The 19526-nt window shown below is 50.0% G+C and overlaps 1 protein-coding gene across 1 annotated transcript in view; it reads left to right on the top strand.

The window, feature by feature from the left end:
* ANTXRL (ANTXR like) overlaps nt 1-19225 on the top strand; it is a 31005-nt gene extending 11780 nt beyond the window's left edge. Inside the window, exons 3-12 of the mRNA XM_043924754.1 lie at nt 483-554; nt 3836-3911; nt 4117-4185; nt 4525-4605; nt 4705-4765; nt 14585-14654; nt 15210-15300; nt 16259-16462; nt 17942-17980; nt 19115-19225. Of these exons, the coding sequence (XP_043780689.1) occupies nt 483-554; nt 3836-3911; nt 4117-4185; nt 4525-4605; nt 4705-4765; nt 14585-14654; nt 15210-15300; nt 16259-16462; nt 17942-17980; nt 19115-19225 (874 nt within the window). The remainder of the gene's footprint in view (nt 1-482; nt 555-3835; nt 3912-4116; nt 4186-4524; nt 4606-4704; nt 4766-14584; nt 14655-15209; nt 15301-16258; nt 16463-17941; nt 17981-19114) is intronic.
* Nucleotides 19226-19526: the final 301 nt, after the last annotated feature.

Here is a 19526-nt window from a genome sequence, read left to right as displayed (position 1 = left end):
TAAAAAGGAGAATGATTTCTCTGAGATGAGTGGGACTAAAGCAGAGAAGGATGTAAAGGAGGGAAGAGAGGAGTAAAGGTACAAAGAATTTTATAGAAGAAGAGAAACCAGTTAGGAGGCCCTCATGAAAGACTGCATAGGTATTTGATGTATGCAGTGTGCATGTGTATGTGTGTGTGTGTGTGTGTTTAAGAGAGAGAGAAACACTTTAGAGGGGTGAGGGGTATAAGGTTGGATTAGGATGCCATCCTGGCACATTCTTCCAAGAAGGCAGCATGTCTCCACAGGCTTCCTTCACTAGGATACCTACAATCCTTCATTAAAGTTAGAGAAACTTCCAGGTTTGGGAAATGAACCCAAAAGCAGAAGCGCTGGTGTGGGGAAAAGAGAAATTGGCATGCACCTTCTTCCTGGCTGCACACTGGCTTCATTTTGAGTCTGGGTCATGTACAGCTTCTCATGAGCACGTGTTTCCTCCCTAGCCCTAACCTGCGGATGTCCTTCATCACCTTCTCCACAGAGGGTCACACCGTCATGAAGCTTACTTCAGACAGGTAAGTGCCGCTTTAATCTCCCAAGGCAGGCCTGGTGAATGAGGTCCAGGGAGACTCCTAGGAGCTGAGGGTTTCCACTGGGTGCAGACTGGGCCAGCCTGGGCTCCGCTGAGTGCTCACTCTGATCCCAGTCCCAGCTCCCTGGTTCCTACCAAGCCCTGACTGTGCTGGCACTGGCCTGTGCTGCTAGACCATCTCCACTTCCCCAAACCCTGCTCTCCACCTGTCCTGTCCTCTCAGCCTTCTTCACTTTTCTTAGAACTGGCTCACTGTGAGGACTCCTGGGATCTGGTGAAGCAGATGCGTGGGCCCTTTGTGAACACTGGCCTGTGTTGGGCACCTCCCCAGTGTGTCAGTCTTTGCTCTGGGCCATGGGGGAGGAAGAGAGGCAGAGTCAGAATCAGGAGACAGGGATGGGCATGTTGAAGGAATGGAGTTCACTGGATGGGAGCTTGGTCCCTTGGTGGATCTGAGACAAGGGAGGCCATGAGTGTGGTTCCAAATACCAGGCTGGGCTGGGTGTAGGAAGAAAGCATGACACCAGCATCCTAGGTGTGCCCAAAGGCCTGGAGGTGGAAGAGAGGGAGCTCATGAGTATCCAGGAGCTTAAGATGCTCATAATGCAAATGACTGAAACCCAGAGAGTGTGGTGGTGCCAGTGCATGGAGACAGCCCTCCCTGGGCCTGGATCCCAGAAGAAACTGGGACTGGGTTTTCTGTTCAGTGCGCTGGGGGAGGCATGGTTTTGTGTGTCCCTGTGGTCTGCATTTTGCAGAGAGAGACTCTGAGTGAGCGTGAGGTGGAAGAAAGCAAGTGAGTGGGGAGCTGTCAGGCTGGTGGCAGAAAGAGAGCTGGGGGCCTCTGGTAGAGGAGCTGTCCGTGGGGGAGAGGAAGACTGCTGACTCCTCTAAGCAGGAGTTCAGAACTTGAACCAAGGGAGCTGTGAGGGAGTCTCCTGAGGGGCTCCCAGTCCTCTCTGGAGAGTGGAGATGAAAATGTCTCCCTCAAGGGAAAGTGTCAGAAGAGGAGTGAGAATGAGGGGAGGGGGAAAGTGGGGTAGAGTTGTAAGAAGTGAAGGACTTCATGAGGGCGTAAGCAGGCTCCTTGCGTGGAGCTGGGAATAAGGATGGGGTGGCAGGGCAGCCAAGAAAAAGGCCAGAGTGAAGTCTGGATAAGCTCAGTCCTGGGCTGGAAGCTGGGGAGGGCTGAGGGTTCCAGCACATTTGGGATGCTGTCAACAAAACAAATCTTCCCAAAAGTGACAGGAAGAGGATAGAGTTTTGTGGGTTTTTGTGTTGTTGTTTTTTGTTTTTTTTTTTGCATGGGTGGACAGGGCCTTGTCTGGCCTCCACTGGCCCTGGTCACAGGCAGGCCTCCTCAGTTCCCATGCTGGGTCAAGTAGGGCAGGATCAGGGGCTCTCGGTTCTCAGCTCATGGCAGAATCCCTTCTGCCTGAGGCAAGAGCAAGCCGTCAGGCACCACACTCTCTAAGACTTGCGGAAAAGACTCTGTAAGACTTACGAAAAAGCTTGAACCTAAGCCCCACCCCCTGGCATGTCCCAGTCCCATTCCCCACTATCTGCTGTAACAGAGGCCAACAGAGATCCCTGTGGCAGCCTGGGGTCACTGCTCTTCAGCCCACATGGACACTCCTCAGGCCTCTTCCCCATTTACCGTCTATTTCTTCCAGAGCACGTGAAGCCCAGGAGCCCTAGGCTCTAATGGAGCAGCTTGACCACTTCCTTTAGCACTGATCCAATGAAGGAAGTGGTTTGGAAGGACCAAGATCTACTACAGGGGGCCTGTGAGAGAGGATGAGGGGGCAGGGCAGAGTTATCAGCAGAGTGATTTCTCCAAACTCAGCCTTGCTTGTTGGAGGATAATGTGCCCTCACCAGGGACCCCTTAGGTGCCAGCAGCACCGCCAGTCATATTGGGGGTGCCGGATTCACAGATGCGCATCCTTGGGTGCTCCCCTCTCACCACGGACTCACCACTTCCTGAGTCCCCTGAGGTCTGCCTGCTGAGACAGGGATGAGCACATTGAAAGCCAGGTCCTACTTATGGGACTGAAGAGCAGTGTCCTCCACACTCACTGGGGTGGTGGACAGAGAAGGGTTAGTCCTGTCAGTGTAAAGGCATGGACAGAAGGGTCACGACAGGGCCACTTGTGTTCTCTGGTCCAGGCAGGTCTCCACAGAGCAGAATGGCACCAGCGCAGCTGGTCTATTTTGTAACAGTCAACCTTCATTCCTCCTCAACACCCTTTACTGACTTTTTTCAGAAATGAAGTTCATGATGGTCTTATCAGACTTCAGAATATAGTGCCTACAGGAGACACATACATGCAGGAAGGATTTAAAAAGGTACAGATCCTACAGCCCTGAGAATTTATTCTGCTTTGTCACATTCTTAAAGAATGATTGGGTCTTCGCACTTCTCACTTCTCACCTCCCCCACTTTCCTTCAATTTGTTGCAGGCAATTGAGCAAATTGAACAAGCTCACTCAGGAGGTAAGTTGCCTGTTGATGTCACTGTGTTCAGCTGGGACAGAGCCAGGCCCGACCTCAGCGAGGGCTGGTGCAGACCCTCCTCGGCCAGCTCCTAGCTGACTCTCGGAGCGAGTTCCTTGCCCACTCTGTGCTGCAGGTTCCTCCTCCCCGCCGTGAGGATGAAAAGCTCCCCCAGGGATGTTCCTGAGAACCACATGGGATCACCTATTACATTCCTGGTTCTTACTAGATATTAAGTGCTTGACCTACAGTTGAACTGCATGAAAAAGAAAAGAGAAATTCCAGGGACAATGAGTTCAGTTTAGGGAGCAGAGACCTTGGGGTCCCCTACCTGCCCACACTCTGTCCACCACAGCTCTGGCTCTGCCCCCTTTCCCTTCAGCCTCTCCCCTCTGATTGACTCTCATCCTGTGACCATGTTTCCAACAGTGGGAAGGGCTGTGCTCGGCCCAGAACCATCTGCATGTAGATGGTAGGGTTGCAGCCCTCATCAGGAAAGATGTATGGGCTGCTGGGAAAAGGCAGGGAGCTGGGCAGGGCCTGCTGCCCAAGCATCTGACAGTCAGTCTGGCTGTTCCTCCCTGTGCTCAGCTGAGAGGCTTGTCCTTACCAGGGATGTAGCTGCAGTTGCCATTCAGGATAAAGGCTGTGCCACCTGCCCCTAGTGAGGTTCCACTAGGAAGCACTCTGAACCAGTCTCAGGCTCCTCATCTGTCAAGTGGGTCCAGGGCTAAGGCCCCTTCTCTTTTGAGGTGCTCTGGGTGGCAGGTTCTGGTGTCAGGGTGGCCCCTCCCAGGAGGAGGAGGTGTGGGAGCAGCACTGTGGGCCTGGCGGCCTGAGGCAGGTCACTCTAGGTGCCTTGCTCACAAGGCAACTCCCTATTTTTTCTGCAGAAAGCAAGGTTCATTCCATGATTATCTGTCTGACTGATGGAACTCTGGAGGAACTGCCACTAAAAGAAACTATAAAAGAAGTGAGTCCAGACCATCGTTACCAGTTTTGGGTTCCATTTGTTTGATGAATTATACTCAACACTCTTTTTCTCGTAGGCTGACAAGGCTCGGAAAATGGGAGCGACAGTATACTGCGTGGGGGTAAAAAACTTTCAGGAAAATCAGGTAATTCTGAACGGGGAACCACGTGCCACTCTTGAGCCCAGCTGGGGAAAGCTTTCAGAGACAGCGGTCCCAGCATCACCCAGCGGGTGTCCCTCTACCCCAGCCCAAGTGTTTGCACAACAGGCAGTCATGGCATATGAACAGCAAGTGTTGTGTAAACCTACACACCAGAGGGACGGGTGGAGGAGTTTTCCACTTCCTGCGGGTGGGCTGCTGATAGATGCCAGAGAGTGGCCCTTGGAATCCCACATGGCAGCAGGCAAGAGTCCATTTCCTGGGATAGGATCTATTGTGTTTTCAACCTCTGGCTGTGTGCCAACCATCTCCTCTCCACTGTAGTTAATGGAAATTGCAGACAGCCCATATCACGTGTTTGCAGTGGACCACGGATTCAAGGCTCTTAAAAACATCGTTGATCCAGTGAGTGAGGGCTGGACTTGAGAAGCGGGAAGAGGTGGGTTCTCAACAAGTTCCTGCCATTCACATCCCCTGCTCCTGTCCCTCATCTCCCTATTTTAGCTCGAAAGTAAGTCCTGTATTGAAATTACTTCTGTGGAGCCTTCCGATATCTGTGTAGGAGGTAAGAGCTGGAGCTTGCTTTTGTAAATACAGTGGTGTGTGTTTGTGTGAGTTGTTAGTATGTCCAGGGTGCACTGTGGGTGTGCTGTGAGCACGTGGTTTCAACATATATGGTTTGTGTGTGTAGTGTGAGTTGTATGTGTGAGTGTGGTGTCTGAGTGTGTGGGGTGATTGCACAGAAATTTGGGGGCATATGACTACACGGGGCCTATAAGAGAATGTGTATGTGAGGTGTATATGTGGGGGGTTATGTGTGTCTGTGTGTTTGTACAACTACTTCTTCCAGCTATTGGGATTCCTTGGTGGCTCAGCTAGTAAAGAATCCGCCTGCAATGTGGGGTACCTGGGTTCAATCCCTAGGTTGGGAAGATCCCCTGTAGAAGGGAACGGCTACCCACTCCAGTATTCTGGCCTGGAGAATTCCATGGACTCTATAGTCCATGGGGTCACAAAGAGTCGGAAGTGACTAAGCGACTTTTGCTTTCACTTTCTAGCTTTATTAGGATATAATTGGCAAACAGCTCTGTATGTTTAATGTATGCCACAAAGTGACCTGACACAAAAATATTGCTAACTGATTAAAAGCATACATATTTTTTTAGCTCAAAACCTGAAATTTAATTAAGAAATAAGAAAAACTTTATTTTAAAAACCCTCAGCCAAACACGAACAGAAGCCAACATCATAAAAAAGGACAATGCATGAAGACTAATTAGAGTTCACCCCTGAAATACCAACCTGATTCAATATATAAAATATCAAGGTGATTTTCCTCATCAGAAAAATGAAGAAAAATGTGATTATTTCAGTGGATGAAGAAAAGAATTGGACATAGTTCATGGCCAATGTCATACTAGTAACAGATCCTGACAAGGACATCCAACAGATATTCACAGCTATGATTACACCCTATGGTTCGGTGGGGACGGCCTCTCCCTGAGATCTGGAACCTGATGAGGATGCCCTCCCTCCCCTGGGACGGTCCCTGCATCAGATTGGGGAGGATCCTGTGTAGCGCATTGCTGATAGAAGCTCTCTCTCTGAACTGAGCTCTGTGTGTGCCAGCTCAAGCATCCACATCACTGGGATTTGTAGAGCTGAGATGGGTAGATAAGCACATGCTCCCAATAACAGCATCTAGTTGGATGCAACTGGATGCATAGCCAGGAAACTGGTCCTGGCTGTGGTGCTCTGAATTGCAAGACTACAGTGCAATAGGCTGTGGGTTCAGACAGAACAGCGTTCATATCTGATCCCTGCTGCTCAAGGACATGAAACTGAGGCAAATTGCTGAATATCTACCAACTCCAATTTCATCTCCAAGAAGGAGAAATAACAATACGCTCTATCAGATCTGCAGTGGGACATAGAAGCAATGGAGTTCACAATGACTGCACAGGCTCTAGAAGCTGGTGGCCCTTACCTGCTGGTACTAAGACTTCCATCACTGACTCCTGACTGCCTCCACCCTCACACCGAGACCAGACTGGGGAGGAAAGTGGTTAAAGAACACCCCAGGATAAAAGCATCTCTAGCTAAGCCCTGTAGGTGGAAGCTCTCCGACTTTTCCTGTCTCTGACCCTGTGACCTGTGCAAGGTGTGGACATGGAGACAGACCCCACACATGTGCAGAATCTTTTCTTGCACATCCCAGCTTGCAAGCAACTTGAGAGCTTCCATTCTCTGATCATGTCCCCAGGACACACATGGGCCTGCAGACCTCAGGGGAGGATGCCTGTTGTCATTCCTGCCCCGTGGTGGCCTAGCTGGGGTGACAGGTGCCTGCTGCACACCCTCTGCCAGTGAGGCCCAGCGGTGCTGCTCTGACCTTTACAATCGCTGTCATCTTGTCAAAAGCTGCCACACAGCATGACTGTCACTGGGAGGGAAAGCTCAAGGCAGAAACCTGGACCCCAAATGAAGCAGCAGCTGTCATTCTGAATAAGTCAGTGAGCAGAGTGAGGGAAAACCAGGAGGGTGTGAGCATGAGGCACGCAGCTGCTTCAGCACCTTGGGCTACCTCTAGGAATAGGCAGAAGCTTCTGCTGGCCTCCCTGTCTCCAGGCCTTTGCTCCAGCCCCTCCTCTACATCGGACCCGAAGGGCAGAGAAGGCTACTTCTGTAACCTTCTGGAGGCTGAGGCCCCCAGGCCAGACAACTGGGCCTTCCAATGTCCAGCCTCTACTTTAAGTCTGCCCATCTGCTGCAGAGTCTGGGGGTGGGGGTATTGGATTTCCTGCAAAACTTTGGCCAGCTTTACAGTGTCCAGCCCACCCAGCCCTTGCACTCTCAGAGCGCCTCAATCCGGTGCTCAGTTGGGCCCCCAGGCTTCTCATAGCCCTTGGTCTCTCATAGTCACTCATCATTCAGTAAGAACCGTAACTTCTACTTGGCTGTGTCCACAGCATTATTTTTTTTTATCATCCACTTCATTGTTTTTATTCCAACCCTTTATTACAGAAGATTTCAAACATATAGCAAAAATGGAAATGAACGTATAATGGGCATTCCTCTCTCCACTGGGTTTGCAATTAATATCTAACCATATATCCCTGATCACATATTCATCTAACTCCTCTCTCTCCCTTATCTATCTCTCTTCATCAATCCATCTTATTTCTTGATGCATTTCAAAATAACTTATACTGATCAGATTACCACACCCCCAAACCCTTTATTCTGCATATTTTTACGTCCGGAACACTTTTCATTGAGTTTTGTTTTGTTTTTTCTCTTCAAATACAGCAGACTTAAGTGTATCATTTGATGAGTTCTGAAAAATGTGCACATGAAGGCTCAGAACATCAGAGTTGTCCCCAGAATGTTGCCTCAACTCTCCTCCCAGGCAATCCCTGCCCCCACCCCCTAGAGGCAGCTACCCTCTGATTTCTTCCACCACAGACTATTTTGCTGCTTTAGAACTCCTCTCCAGTGACTCACAAAGGATGAGTGAGAGGTTTGGCCTGGGGCACTGGGCACTATGGTTTGGGGATTCATCCCTCCTGTGTGTTGCTGGGTTTATTCAGGCTTGACCCATAAATAAAGCCCAAATAACCTCAGGCGGGAACGTTTATTCGGGCTTTATTTATGGCTGGAGGTGGCACCTGGTCCCTCATTTTCTTGTATGTGACCAGACCAGACTGAGTGTCTGCAAGAAGCCCAGCAGGTGGGGCCCAGTGGAGGTCACAATAGGACACAGCGCAGAGCAGGGCTTCCCTCTGAGGTCTGGGGTCCAGCTCTGCATCGTGGCTGGAGACCCTCTGTGAGGGTGGGTAGGGCAGGCTGTGTCGGGCAGGGGTGAAGGCAGGGCGCATTGTGCAGAACAGTGTGGGATTCCCCTGCAACCAGCCTGGGAAGAGGCTGTCCTCCACCATGATAAGGTCCCCCCTTGTCCCACCCCATGGTCTCCCCAATTAACAACCACAGAGTTCAACTTTGATAGTAAATTCCTATCTAAATATACTTTACAGGGATATTTTACATCAATAGGATCATGCAGTGTACATAGTATTCTCCAACCTTCTACATAATATGCCATTGCATGGATGGACCAATTTATTTCACTGGTCTTGGGGAGACAATATTCAGATTGTTCCTAATAGGTTGATGTTAGAAGTCATACTGTAGGACCATCCTGACGCTTACCTCTCTGTGTGCTTGGGAAAGGAATTCCCTGCAATCAAGACCAAAGTACAGTTGCTGCCTTAAGGGGAAGCCCAGCTCATGGTTGGCAACATCCAGTTTCTCTCAAAGTGGCTGGGCCACACCACATGTGGTGTTCCCCCGCCTCCTCTCCCCAGGGTCAGTCACTTCCACCTTACACGCCCTTGTTAGTCCCAAGCAGCTTAGATGTCTTCTTCATGCTCAGCTCCACCAGCCTTCTCAGAGACAAGCCTGCCTCATCAGCTCCTCTCTCTAGAGCTCCAAGACGACTTGATGTACAACTTTTCTTTCAAAGAGAAAGTTCTATTCCAGAAAGACTCAATCTCCCTTCCAGGGCCTGAGGGCTTGTAGGCAGTGGACCTGTGTGAGATGTGCAGCAAATACAGCCCTGTAAGCCTTCCTGTGACTTTATTTTCTTCCTGTGGTTGATACTGTTGGAGGAATTGGGGTATGAGGAGAGGAATTTGGAAAGCAAGAGGGACAGTTTTCTGGGCAAAGCAAAAGTCCTTTACCCGGAAGTCTCTCTTGCTGAAATATTGAAACCACCACCCTGCCTTCCACTTTGGAGACTTGCCAGAGTTCAGCAGCCCCCCTTTGAGAGCAGCACTGCCTGGGAGAGAGGGGCTCCACTGCAGAGGTGAGGCAGCACCTGAGCAGAGCTGGAGGCTGCAGGAGACCCCAGGAGGAAGGAAGGCACCAAGGCAGAGGGCAGCATGCACTGCTCCTGAGGAAGCCAGTGTGGTCTGCGCAATGGGCTGTCATCCGACCCTGACCTCCGCTGCTGCCCTGCCTCCAGTCACCCACATGGAGGAGGCTGGGCCCAATCTTCACCATGAGGCTGGGACCACCAGGTCCTCTACTGGGGCTTTCTGGTTTCAGCTCAGAGCCCTGTGAGCTGAAGACTCAGGTCAGAAAGGGCATGTCCCCAGAGAGCAGAGTAACGGATGTTTGGAATTAAGACAGGAGCAGAGGTGATGTAAGTGTGTCCTGAATTGGGCACTTGAGGTCAGATCCCTGTACCTGCCTTGGGCAGGAAGAAGTGACCTGCCCTTTCTAAGTCACAGTTTCTCTCTGTGTAAAATTGAGTAGTAAATCTTGCCTAGCTCATACCTAAGTTCATGGGGCTTTTGGGAGATTTAAGGGAGAAAGTGCAAAGATTGGTGTGAGGTAGGTGCTCATTAGTGGGAAACAACATTTGGATGAACACAGGAGTTATAAGCTTTGGCATGGCACTGATTTGCTCATTTCTGATTCCTTTTGGCCTTTTGTTTATGGCAGAAAATATTCTACTGGCTTTTATTTTTTTTTGCCTCATCTAGAGCCTGATTTCCCCATGTTCAATAGCTAAAGTTTCTCTTCTCTGCCTATATCTTTACTTAAAATATGTTTTATTAGTTTATGGTTCTGCTTTGCAAGGAAACCATTCTTTGCAATAAATAATCCTGGAATATGAATTATGAAATATACTTCCATGAGATTAAGGCCCAGCCACCTTGCTCAGGCTGGACTAAGTTGCGCTGGTAAAGGCATGTTTGCAGGACACTGTTCCAGCTGCTTCTTCCTGGACAAATACAGATTCCTATGTCATGGTGGGCAGGGCTCTTAGGAAGTGTGAACAGTGAGGGAGCAACCTGGCAGATTTGGGTTCAGAAGCAGCTTTGGTTTGTTGGCTACTGGGTGTGGGAGGGGATGTCACTAAGGGACCTCAAGGTTGCCCTGAATGAGCCAGAAAGTCACTGATTTCTTAGCACAAGGCAATCAGTTCACCTTCCCTGTGCTTTATCAAAGCTTCAGTGCTCTCTCCGTGTTTCCATGTTGCTCAAGCTCTTCCAAGGACAGGTCAATGCATCAGGTACCCTCCTAGACCAGGCAAGGACCAAAAGAAAGAGGTGTGGACCAAGGCCAAGCCAAGGATGATGGTGTTAGGGGCAAGTACTTGGCCACTGGAGAGTTTCTCTTTCTGAGAGGGCAGTGGCCTCTGGCCCAGTCAGTGGTTGACATGCAGAAATACAAACCCACTCATGCCAAGTGTTCCCATTTTCCAAGAATACTAGGAATCTGGATTAGTAGAGAAAATGTTCAGATTTTAAACATGGACTCCCATTTTCTTGAAAATACTTGAAAGCCTACAAAGACATGTCAGCAGGACAGCTTCAGCCCACAGCCCAAGAATCTAATTTTCTCAAAACAGAGAATTTACAAACTTCACCTTGATCTGATAGGGACTACAGGAAGACTTGAAGGAGGGGGAATCAGGACTGTCAGGTCCAAAGCTGTGCTGACATTTCTGAGGAATATTCCTCAAGCTAATTGATCTTGGGCAATTAATGATCTTAACTAGGAGAACAGGGGTGGAGGCTACTGACCTTGGGCTTGTAGCTGGAAGACCTGCATTTATCCCCAGGAGCCAGGCCCACTGGCTGCCTTCTCTGGATCCATTAGTATTTCAGTTGCCAGGAAGCACCACTGGGGACCTAGCAGCCTGGCTAGGGCTATGGCCCAGAACTACACCTTAGCAAATCAAAGCCTCCCACCCTAACAGAAGGAAATGCTTGGTGAATCCCTGGGGGCATTGTGTGAGGCACATGAAGCGGCAGGAAGAGGGAGGGGAAGAGCAGCATTGCAGACTTCAGAACCACAGCTAAGGCAGGATTTCACCCTCCATGGGTGATTCTCCTGTGCAGGGCCCTCACCGCCTTTCTTGGCCCTGCTTTACCCAGGTCCTGGCCCTGTTCCTGGGGTATCCAGCCTGCCACTGGCATAGAGAACCACAGTGAGGAGGAACAGATCCCTGAGTGTGAAAAAGGCCCTCAAGCACTTAGTCTTGCGTGCTCAGCTCAGACAAGGGTCAGGAATGTCTTCAGCTGCATTATCTTGTTTCCGGGTCATTAACAGGAAGGCCTGTTAAGGAACACCTCCTGCACCTCTTAGGGAAGACCTTGGGACTTCAAAGTCAGAAACCTATGGCTGGGTTTGCCCCATGGAGGGTAGCAGACAGGGTGCCTTCAATGAGCTTGAAGAATCAAAGGCGGCAGTGAGAGGCCCACAAGTGCTCAAGGCCCAGGCATCTCAGTTTTACCCTTTGTGATGCCAGGTGAGACCCAGTGTGTGCCCATATATTGGTTCAGACATAGCTGTTTGCTTATTGGAATCTCTGGGAATTCAGTTATAGTTTGGCCTATCATAACTGTAAGATCAGAAGGAAGTCAGCACTCTCCTAATAACAGACCTTTGGGTGTCGCCCTTGCAGATGAATATGAATTGATGATTTCTGGAAAAGGTTTTAATAATGCAAAGAGTGAGGATGACGTTATTTGTAGATTTAAATTCAAAGACAAGCAAATTGGTAAGTAGCCCCCTCGGTGCCACCAAGTGACACGCTTCCCACACCACACTGCATTACCTTAGCCAGCTAAGCCATCAAAGCCTTTGCTGACCATTCACTGCAGACTGTGAATGATGATTCACTGTGAAGATGGGGGCAACACAGACAATGGAAGGAGCGACCTGGCTGGTAAGACTGACCACCTTGCACTTCATCTCAGTCTGGAAGACATCAACTCCAGCACATCAAGACCATCTTGGCTCAGAGCTTACCCTTGCAGAGACTGGGCTTGGGATGCTGGGTCTGCCCTTACTGCTGCATTCCCCCGACACTTTCCTTGGCCCTCACTACCCTTGAGAGACAAGTACTTGAATCTCACAACTCTTCTGGTGGGAAGAGATGGCACCCCAGGGCCCTGGATCTGTGCCAGTTGCACTGAGCTCTCCCAGGAGGGTAGAGTCACATGGTATTGAGAGCAGATGCCAATCGCCAGGCCTGGACCCTGGAATTCTGGCTCAGCCCCACTTTACATGTGTGATCTTGACCTAATAAGTGTTCTGTTCTCAGTCTCTATTATCTGTATAGAGATATATATAAAATATATATAAAATGGGGCCATTTGTATGGTAGGTGCACAACTAAGCCCTATCATGTACATAAGCTACTATTTGGAAATATTCAGGCACTAGGTGTTCCTCCAGGATGGGTGAGTGGCCTGAGGAAGTATACAGATGGGGCAGGAGATATGGCCTCATCACTGAAGTGGGTCTGATCCCCAGAGAGTGCCTGGGGACAGTTAGACTTCCTCTTCCTCCTCAGGTCTCCAAGTTATCCCACTGATACATTGATTTGATACATTATGTTCAATGACTCTTCATTCCAGGGCCATCTGGTAAACCCAGAGCAAGTCCTCTCCCTCAGCATTTCTGGGCCATCTCTTCTTCCACGGGTGCATGGGTCGGGCAGGGTTCTTCCATTGCTAACTGCTCACACCACAAAATGTGTAGATGGTCTCAGGGAGTTAGATTTCCCATGGTTCGTAGTTTCTTGGGAGTGATTAGGACTCAGTAAATTATTTGCATGGAGAACTATTTATTGAGCACATTGGCTAATGTGCTCACTGCCTTACATGCACTATCCCAATTAATTCTCAAAAGACACCTACTGTTATTCCTTTGTATTGATCTGAAACCAGAGTCAGGGTCAATTCAAGAGCATGCCCAAGGTCACAAGCTGGTTCTTGTAGTTGCCTCCTCTGGGCCTTCCACCTCACTCTCAGTGACCTTTCTTGAGGAAGGTGGGACACAACCTATCTTTGAGGAAATGTGTTCAGATGTTCCTCTGTGGTCCATGGCTGTATTGCTTTCCTTTCTAGACATCACCTTTCTGGGATGGACCAGGACCAGGTTCTCCCACAGGACAGCCCATCCTACAGTCCTGGGGTCCTCCACTGACCACCTCACTGCATATAGTCGAGGCTGATAAGAAGTGGCTCCACCATGCTGTTTACTGCCAGGAGCCCTGATGCACTGATGAGGATTGATTTGCTTCCTTTTAATTATGTTTGCCTCTGATTAAAACATAAAACAAAAGTTTAGAAAATATAAAGAAACATAAAAAAGAAAAAAATTAACCAAGTTTTCTATAAGTTTTACATTGCTTGTCACTAGTATGTAAAGTTTTTATGTTTCAAAAAGTTCTCTAAATGTGGCAAGTATTTAGTTAACCAGTTAATATTGGGTTGAAACCTGCTTTACAATCAGCCATGCTTTTCTGGGCCTTCAGTATGTGGAGTGCCTGCCATAACCCCCCTCTCCCTGTTCAGGATCGTGAACAGCCTATGGAAAACAAATTGCCCACAGTAATCCCAACCATCCTGTCCTTCAGATGCAAATCCTTTCCCCTAACCATACTGGGCAGTTAGCTTTTATTTTCAATCCCAATGAAGGACTCACATTGTCTGAAGTTCATAGCTAATCTGACAGTTGAGTTAGGTCCAAAAAGTTTTCCACATAGAAATGAACCATTCTTTAGGGAAGAGCCCTGACCTGTGGCAAAAAAAAAAAAGATAAAGACAATAAAAATACACTGGAAATTGCTAATTATAACAATGCTACATAGTAGAAAACAGGAAAATATGAAAAAGTAAAGAATAAAACACTACCCCTGATCCCAACATAGAGAAGTGCCTGTAACATCTCAAATACAGCTTAATAAATCTAATTTTTCTGAATAACAGAAGAAAAACTGAAGTGGAATTGGAGAAAGTATTGAGAGTCACACAGATGCTTCTTCATGAGACATGCTCTTCACGAGACACGCTCTTCATGAGACATGCTTCTTCATCAGTTCATTGAAAAAAATGTCCCTAAGTTAAAAGGAGGCTATAAAAACATTAACAAATTAGGAATGTAAAGGGAAGCCTTCAGTTTGATTATAATTTCATTTATTTATTTTTGGCTGTGCTGAGCCTTTACAGCTGTCCATTCCTCTCCCTTCCTTACCCCTTTCCTTGTTTTTTGACATCATGGCACTTTTCACTCTGGCATTCATTTTGTCCATTGTTTGTTACTTTATTTTCTGACTCCCTCTCCAGTCCCACAAATGTCAGGCCCTTGAGAGCAAGACTTCTGCCTGCCTTGTTCCCATTAAACACCAGAGCCCAAGCCCTGAACAGTGCCTGGTGCATGGTAGGTGTCAGGAAAAGGCAGAGAAGAAAAGCTGCTTCTGCCAGAGAGCGGTAGCTCTACTTGCCAAGGGCAGGCAGAGGGGAGGGGTGGGTGGATGGATGGATAAGTCCACTGACATTCTTCTCATGTGATTGTGTTTCAGATGAAAAAGCCAACTCTGTGAAAGATACCAGTATGATATGCCCAGGAATAAAGATAGAGAATCCAGATGAGTAAGTGCCCAATATTGCCACCATGAGGTATAAAGACTTTGAGAATCCACCTCTAATGGGGCAACACAATAATGTTTCCAGGAGGAATGCATGCATCTTCCGCACCTGCCCTGGTTGACAGTCCCTTGAGGTGCTCAGTGATCTGCTGCAACCCAGGCTCTGCTGAGGAGAGCAGGATGCAGGAGATGATGTGCCCCGGGGATGGATGGTATCTTTGCTCTGGGCAGCCTTTTGGAGCTAAACTCCCATACTGTACTGACAGAGGAGTTGGAATGGTGACACCATACCACCATCCCTGGTCACTTAGCTCATGGCCACGAGGACATCTGACCTCATTCAGGGATCCTCACTGCCTCATCAGACTTCATTGCAGAAGATGACTTCGTAATACTTTGGGATGAACTCTCCTTACCCACGCTGTCTGCTCTCTGATATCCCTGAATGCCTGATATTCAAATCATTACAGTGAGGAGATTATGAGCTACAGTTTGAGCCAAGTATAAGAATGATGTCTGTCTGACCTGGTTGTCACTGTCTACCCTATCTGTGTTTTAGGACTTTCTCCCTTGAAATTAGCCTGAACAATGGTATCAGCTTCATCAACAATGATGTTAGCCTCACCAGCAAGGACTGTGCGAGTGCCAGGGTAAGGATCTGGCAGCTAAGGCTATCCTGACACCCTGCACCCTGGGGAGGCAAGTGAAGGGAACAACACCCCAGGCGGGTCCAGCAGATAGCCTGATGTACCTCAAGCATCATCTTGCAGGTAGCTCAGAGCCCTTAACCCTACATCGGTGTGCTGAACTCCCATCAGGCTTGGGCAGTGCCATAGGAGGGCTACTAAAAAGAGCACCTGGGGTATGCCTTATCGTCCAAGCCCTGCAAACCTTTGCTCTCTCTGTGAACCAAGTGTCATTGAAGGCACATGGAAGGAACCGATAAGCAGATTCCAGAAATGATGCTGAGGCTCTGCCCAGCCTGGACCTACCTTGCCACCTTCCCTGGGCTGGACCTTGTGGTGGGGACCTCAAGGCTCCATCCTGGATTCCAACGGGGGTGAGTGGGAGAGGTTGGGACACTGTGTAGTAGGAGACAGAGTCCAGGACTTCTGGGACCCCCAAGCCCTCCAAATCTGGGTTCCAGGCACATGGGTCTGGAGGGTGGAGCAGCTGTGGCCATACCCAGCCAGCTTTGCCTGAGGTTGCAGAGCCAGGAAGTAGGGGGAGGCTATGGACAGGTGCTCAGGGTGCCTGGCCTCTGCTCTCACACCCCTACCTCTCTCCCATCTGTGTGTCACAGCTTTCTGTGATCCTCACAAAACCCCAGTGCTCTCAACCGAGGCAGGCAGTAAGGGCTGTGCCATCACTCCTTGGGGGACTGGGTTTCTTTGACAGGTCTCTGGGGAGTGCCTCTGAACAGGGCCAGCAGTGGGCTCTGTGGCCCGGGGCTCCACTGGGTACCAGCCATGATCTCCTAGCATCTGTTTCCTCAAGTGGGGTAAACAAGCAGAAAGGGGTAAGGGAGGACAGGGTGAACTGGTGTGGAATCCAAGTGGTAGGCGCCTGGTCCATGCCAGGACTCTGCCATGTGGTTTTTTTCCGTAGGCAAGGGGGCCAGCTGAAGCAACATCTACCCCACCAGCTCCCTCACCAACTGCCCAGCCACCTCCAGAGACACCACCCAAACCGCCCGCACCCCCCGCACAAGTCATCCCCTATGTCAACCCTCTCTACTTCTTTGCACTCATCCCAGCCCTGCTCCTACTGTCTCTGATGTTCTGGTGCATCTGGTGGCTCTGCCACAGGAGGGTGAGTGACCCCTGCCTACACAGCCCGTGTCCAGCCCTCACCAACCCCTGAGGGGCCACGCATGGGCCTGCTTCAGATCCTGCCTGTGGGCAGGTTCCCATCAGCTCCGGGGCCCTCATGCCAGCAAAAAAGGCACAGATTCTGTCCTCCCCTCCTGGGCTTAGACAGTCGGGGCTCCTAGGGGGCTACCTGCCTCATGCTTCCACTTTCACATAGAGGTGGCCTATGGGTTGTCTGGCCCCTGAAAAGAAGAGACCCCAGATCCCCTGAGAACCACACTGTCCTACAGCAGAAAGACTCAGGTAGATCAAAGCCCCAGAAGTCTCTGCTGTTGAGGGAAGAAGAGGGGTCTGCGTGGACACTGATGGCCCAAAGGGAGAAGGATGCTAGCCTGGAGGATGCTAACCTCAGAGGCGGCTGTGCCTTTGAAAACAGCATGGATCCCTGCCCATCTCTGGTGCCTTCTGTACTCCTTCATAAGTCACACAGTCAGCAGGATGTGCAGGACCCTATGCTGGGCACAGAGGAGCAGGAATGAAGTGCCTGCCACCTTTGCCCATAAGAGCTCATTGTCTAGTGTCTGGTCTGGTGTAGGTACCTGGGGGGCATTGAAGGTCAATGTCACCTTCAGAGGGTGTGGCAGGTGCCCTGATAATGAAAAGAATAGAGACTGGCCCTGGGAAGGGAGGGGAGGTAGAGGGACTGGCCAGTTTGGTTTGCAAGGGCACAGGACAGCACTGGGTGAAGAAGAGGGGAAAAGCAGAGCTGAGGAAGGACAAGCAAAGTCGCATAGAAACCAGCAGGTCAGATTTCTGCAAAGGGCAAGAAGTGAGGAGAGAAAGTATGGGGAGGAGGGAGGTGGACCGTCATCCCTGAGGGCTGGGAGGCAGGGAGGGCTGCAGGGGGATGGGAGAAGAGGGGAGGTGGGAGGGGTGTGGGGAGAGTTCTCTTGTCTTCATATGATGTCAGGGCTGCTGATGAAAACTCCCATGTACAGCCTCTACCAGGGACCAGGAACCTTAGTCTGTCTGTCTCCCACTTAACCATACATGGAGGTCTCGATTCCCCTTTGATAACAGAGGAGCCTGAGGCCCAGGGAGGGGGAGCCTGTTGGTTATAGACTTACAGACAGTACACAGCAAGGTTGACACCCCAAAACCCATTTTCTGCCTCCCTACTGCTATTGAGCAGCATCCCCTTCTATCTGCATGGCTGAGCCAGAGCCCTCCACATGCCTTTTAACCCATAATTTTAACCATAGTAACTGTCCCTTGTTGTCAGTACCAAGTAAGCAGGAAAAGATGGATGGAGGTGAGAAGTCATTAAGGAGGGAGCTGTGACACCCAGGTTGGGGTATGAAATTTGAAGGAAGCCAATTCATGCTGCAAAGATCTTACCCCAGAACGCATCAGTTCAGTAGAGATAAGCTTTATGGGCACTAAACTTAGACGACTTCAATTTTGATCACTTCCATTGTAGACCGTCAAGGAGCCACCACCAGTGCTGAATCCAGAAAGGGTAAGTGATGTGTTTGGTCCTGATGTTGAGAGCACGCCCACTGCACACAATGCCCTACACAGAGAGGCCCCCAGATGTATATGGGGAGATGTCCTCCCCCACCCCTCCAGCTCTCACCTATCTGGGCATAGAGAACTGGTGGAAAGAGAAGGTGACAGAGGGAAGGCAGGGACGCTGATGAAGACGTATACTCACAAAATGTTACCCAGAGAGCACCATTCCCCAACCCCCAACATGCTCTGATCCAGGGCCTTTAGCACTGGATCAGCATGTGGGGTAGCCTGTCTCAGGAACAGCTATGATCCTTCCTGGAATCAATGGGCTTTTTGTCAGTTCCCAAAGGACTGTTTGTAGGATGGTCCTTCCAGGACTCAGGTGAGTTTTTGGAAAAGGATCCTCAGGTTTCAGGGACCTGGACCCCCTCCCTGAGCTCTGATGCATGTTGGGACTCCGTTTCCTTGTTCTTCATCCCTGGCTCATTTCAGGGTGACAGCCTTGGTGGGGTTGGCCTTTGGGGGACTGAGGAGGGAGGAGGGAGTCTTATCTGGCATTGAACTGTGAGAAAGGTGAGTCAAGGTAAGCACAGGTGCCAAAGTCAGGTGGGGAGGCTATGGCTGACCCACCAGAGTGGGGACCCAAACTAGGGCCCATAAGAGGTAGTTAGAGCAGGAGCACCGTGTCCCAAGACGGGGGGACCTGGGTCTGATATATAGCGGCAAACAGGGTCTCTGCAGGGCTGGCATCGACACTGGCTGCAGTGAGGCCTGGGGGGGGCTGGATCTGCCAGAGGCGGGTGAATGCAGCCTTGTCACCTGCTACTGCGGAATCCCTGACAGCCTCCATCACATGGCACAGCCTCGCACCCAGCCTCTCCTCCAGGGGCACCCTCTGTGAACAAAGGAATCAGGATAGAGTTTGCTGATGTTTGGAGAAGAGCCATCTATAAAACAAATGGAGTTGGTGTGTTTTCACATGGAGGCCACTCTCTTCCTATGCCGGGTGCTGCTCATTTGTCCTTGATTCTCCAACAAACATTTGCTGAGTGGCCAGTACTTGACAGGTGCCAGGGCAACAGATGTCATGTGTCTGCACCCAGGAGCTGCCAGACAAGAACATGGTGTTTTCTCTTCCTAGGAGCCAGAGGAGACATGCCAAATGCCATGCCCCACAGTGATTGTTCCTTGTGGGTGCCAAGGAGGGGGAATGAAACGAATGGAGGTGAGAAGGGCCCTCGGGGAGGAGTAATGACTCCAAGCTGGGGAGCAGCAGATGAAGAGGGCTGTTTAATGCACAAGTCTGTATCCATTAGGCATGGCTTGAGTAGAAACGAGCTGTGGGCACTAGACTATGTTCACTTGGTACTAGAGAAAAGCCACAAGCGTCCCAAACCTAGTTGCTCAGGGGAAGCCAAAAAGTACAAGGGCTCACGTTCCCATCACTACCAGAGTTTCTCTCTTAGGATGGGCCCAAGTTCTGGATATTTTTGGATGCCCTCAAAGGGCAGTTCAGTGTTGTTTTAGGGAATTGGTGGGGATGGAGCCCTGAC

This window comes from Cervus elaphus, chromosome 15 (genome assembly GCF_910594005.1).
Source record: "Cervus elaphus chromosome 15, mCerEla1.1, whole genome shotgun sequence".
NCBI lineage: Eukaryota > Metazoa > Chordata > Mammalia > Artiodactyla > Cervidae > Cervus > Cervus elaphus.
The sequence above is the reverse complement of the archived record's forward strand: the minus strand, read 5'-3'. Positions and strand labels throughout refer to the sequence as shown.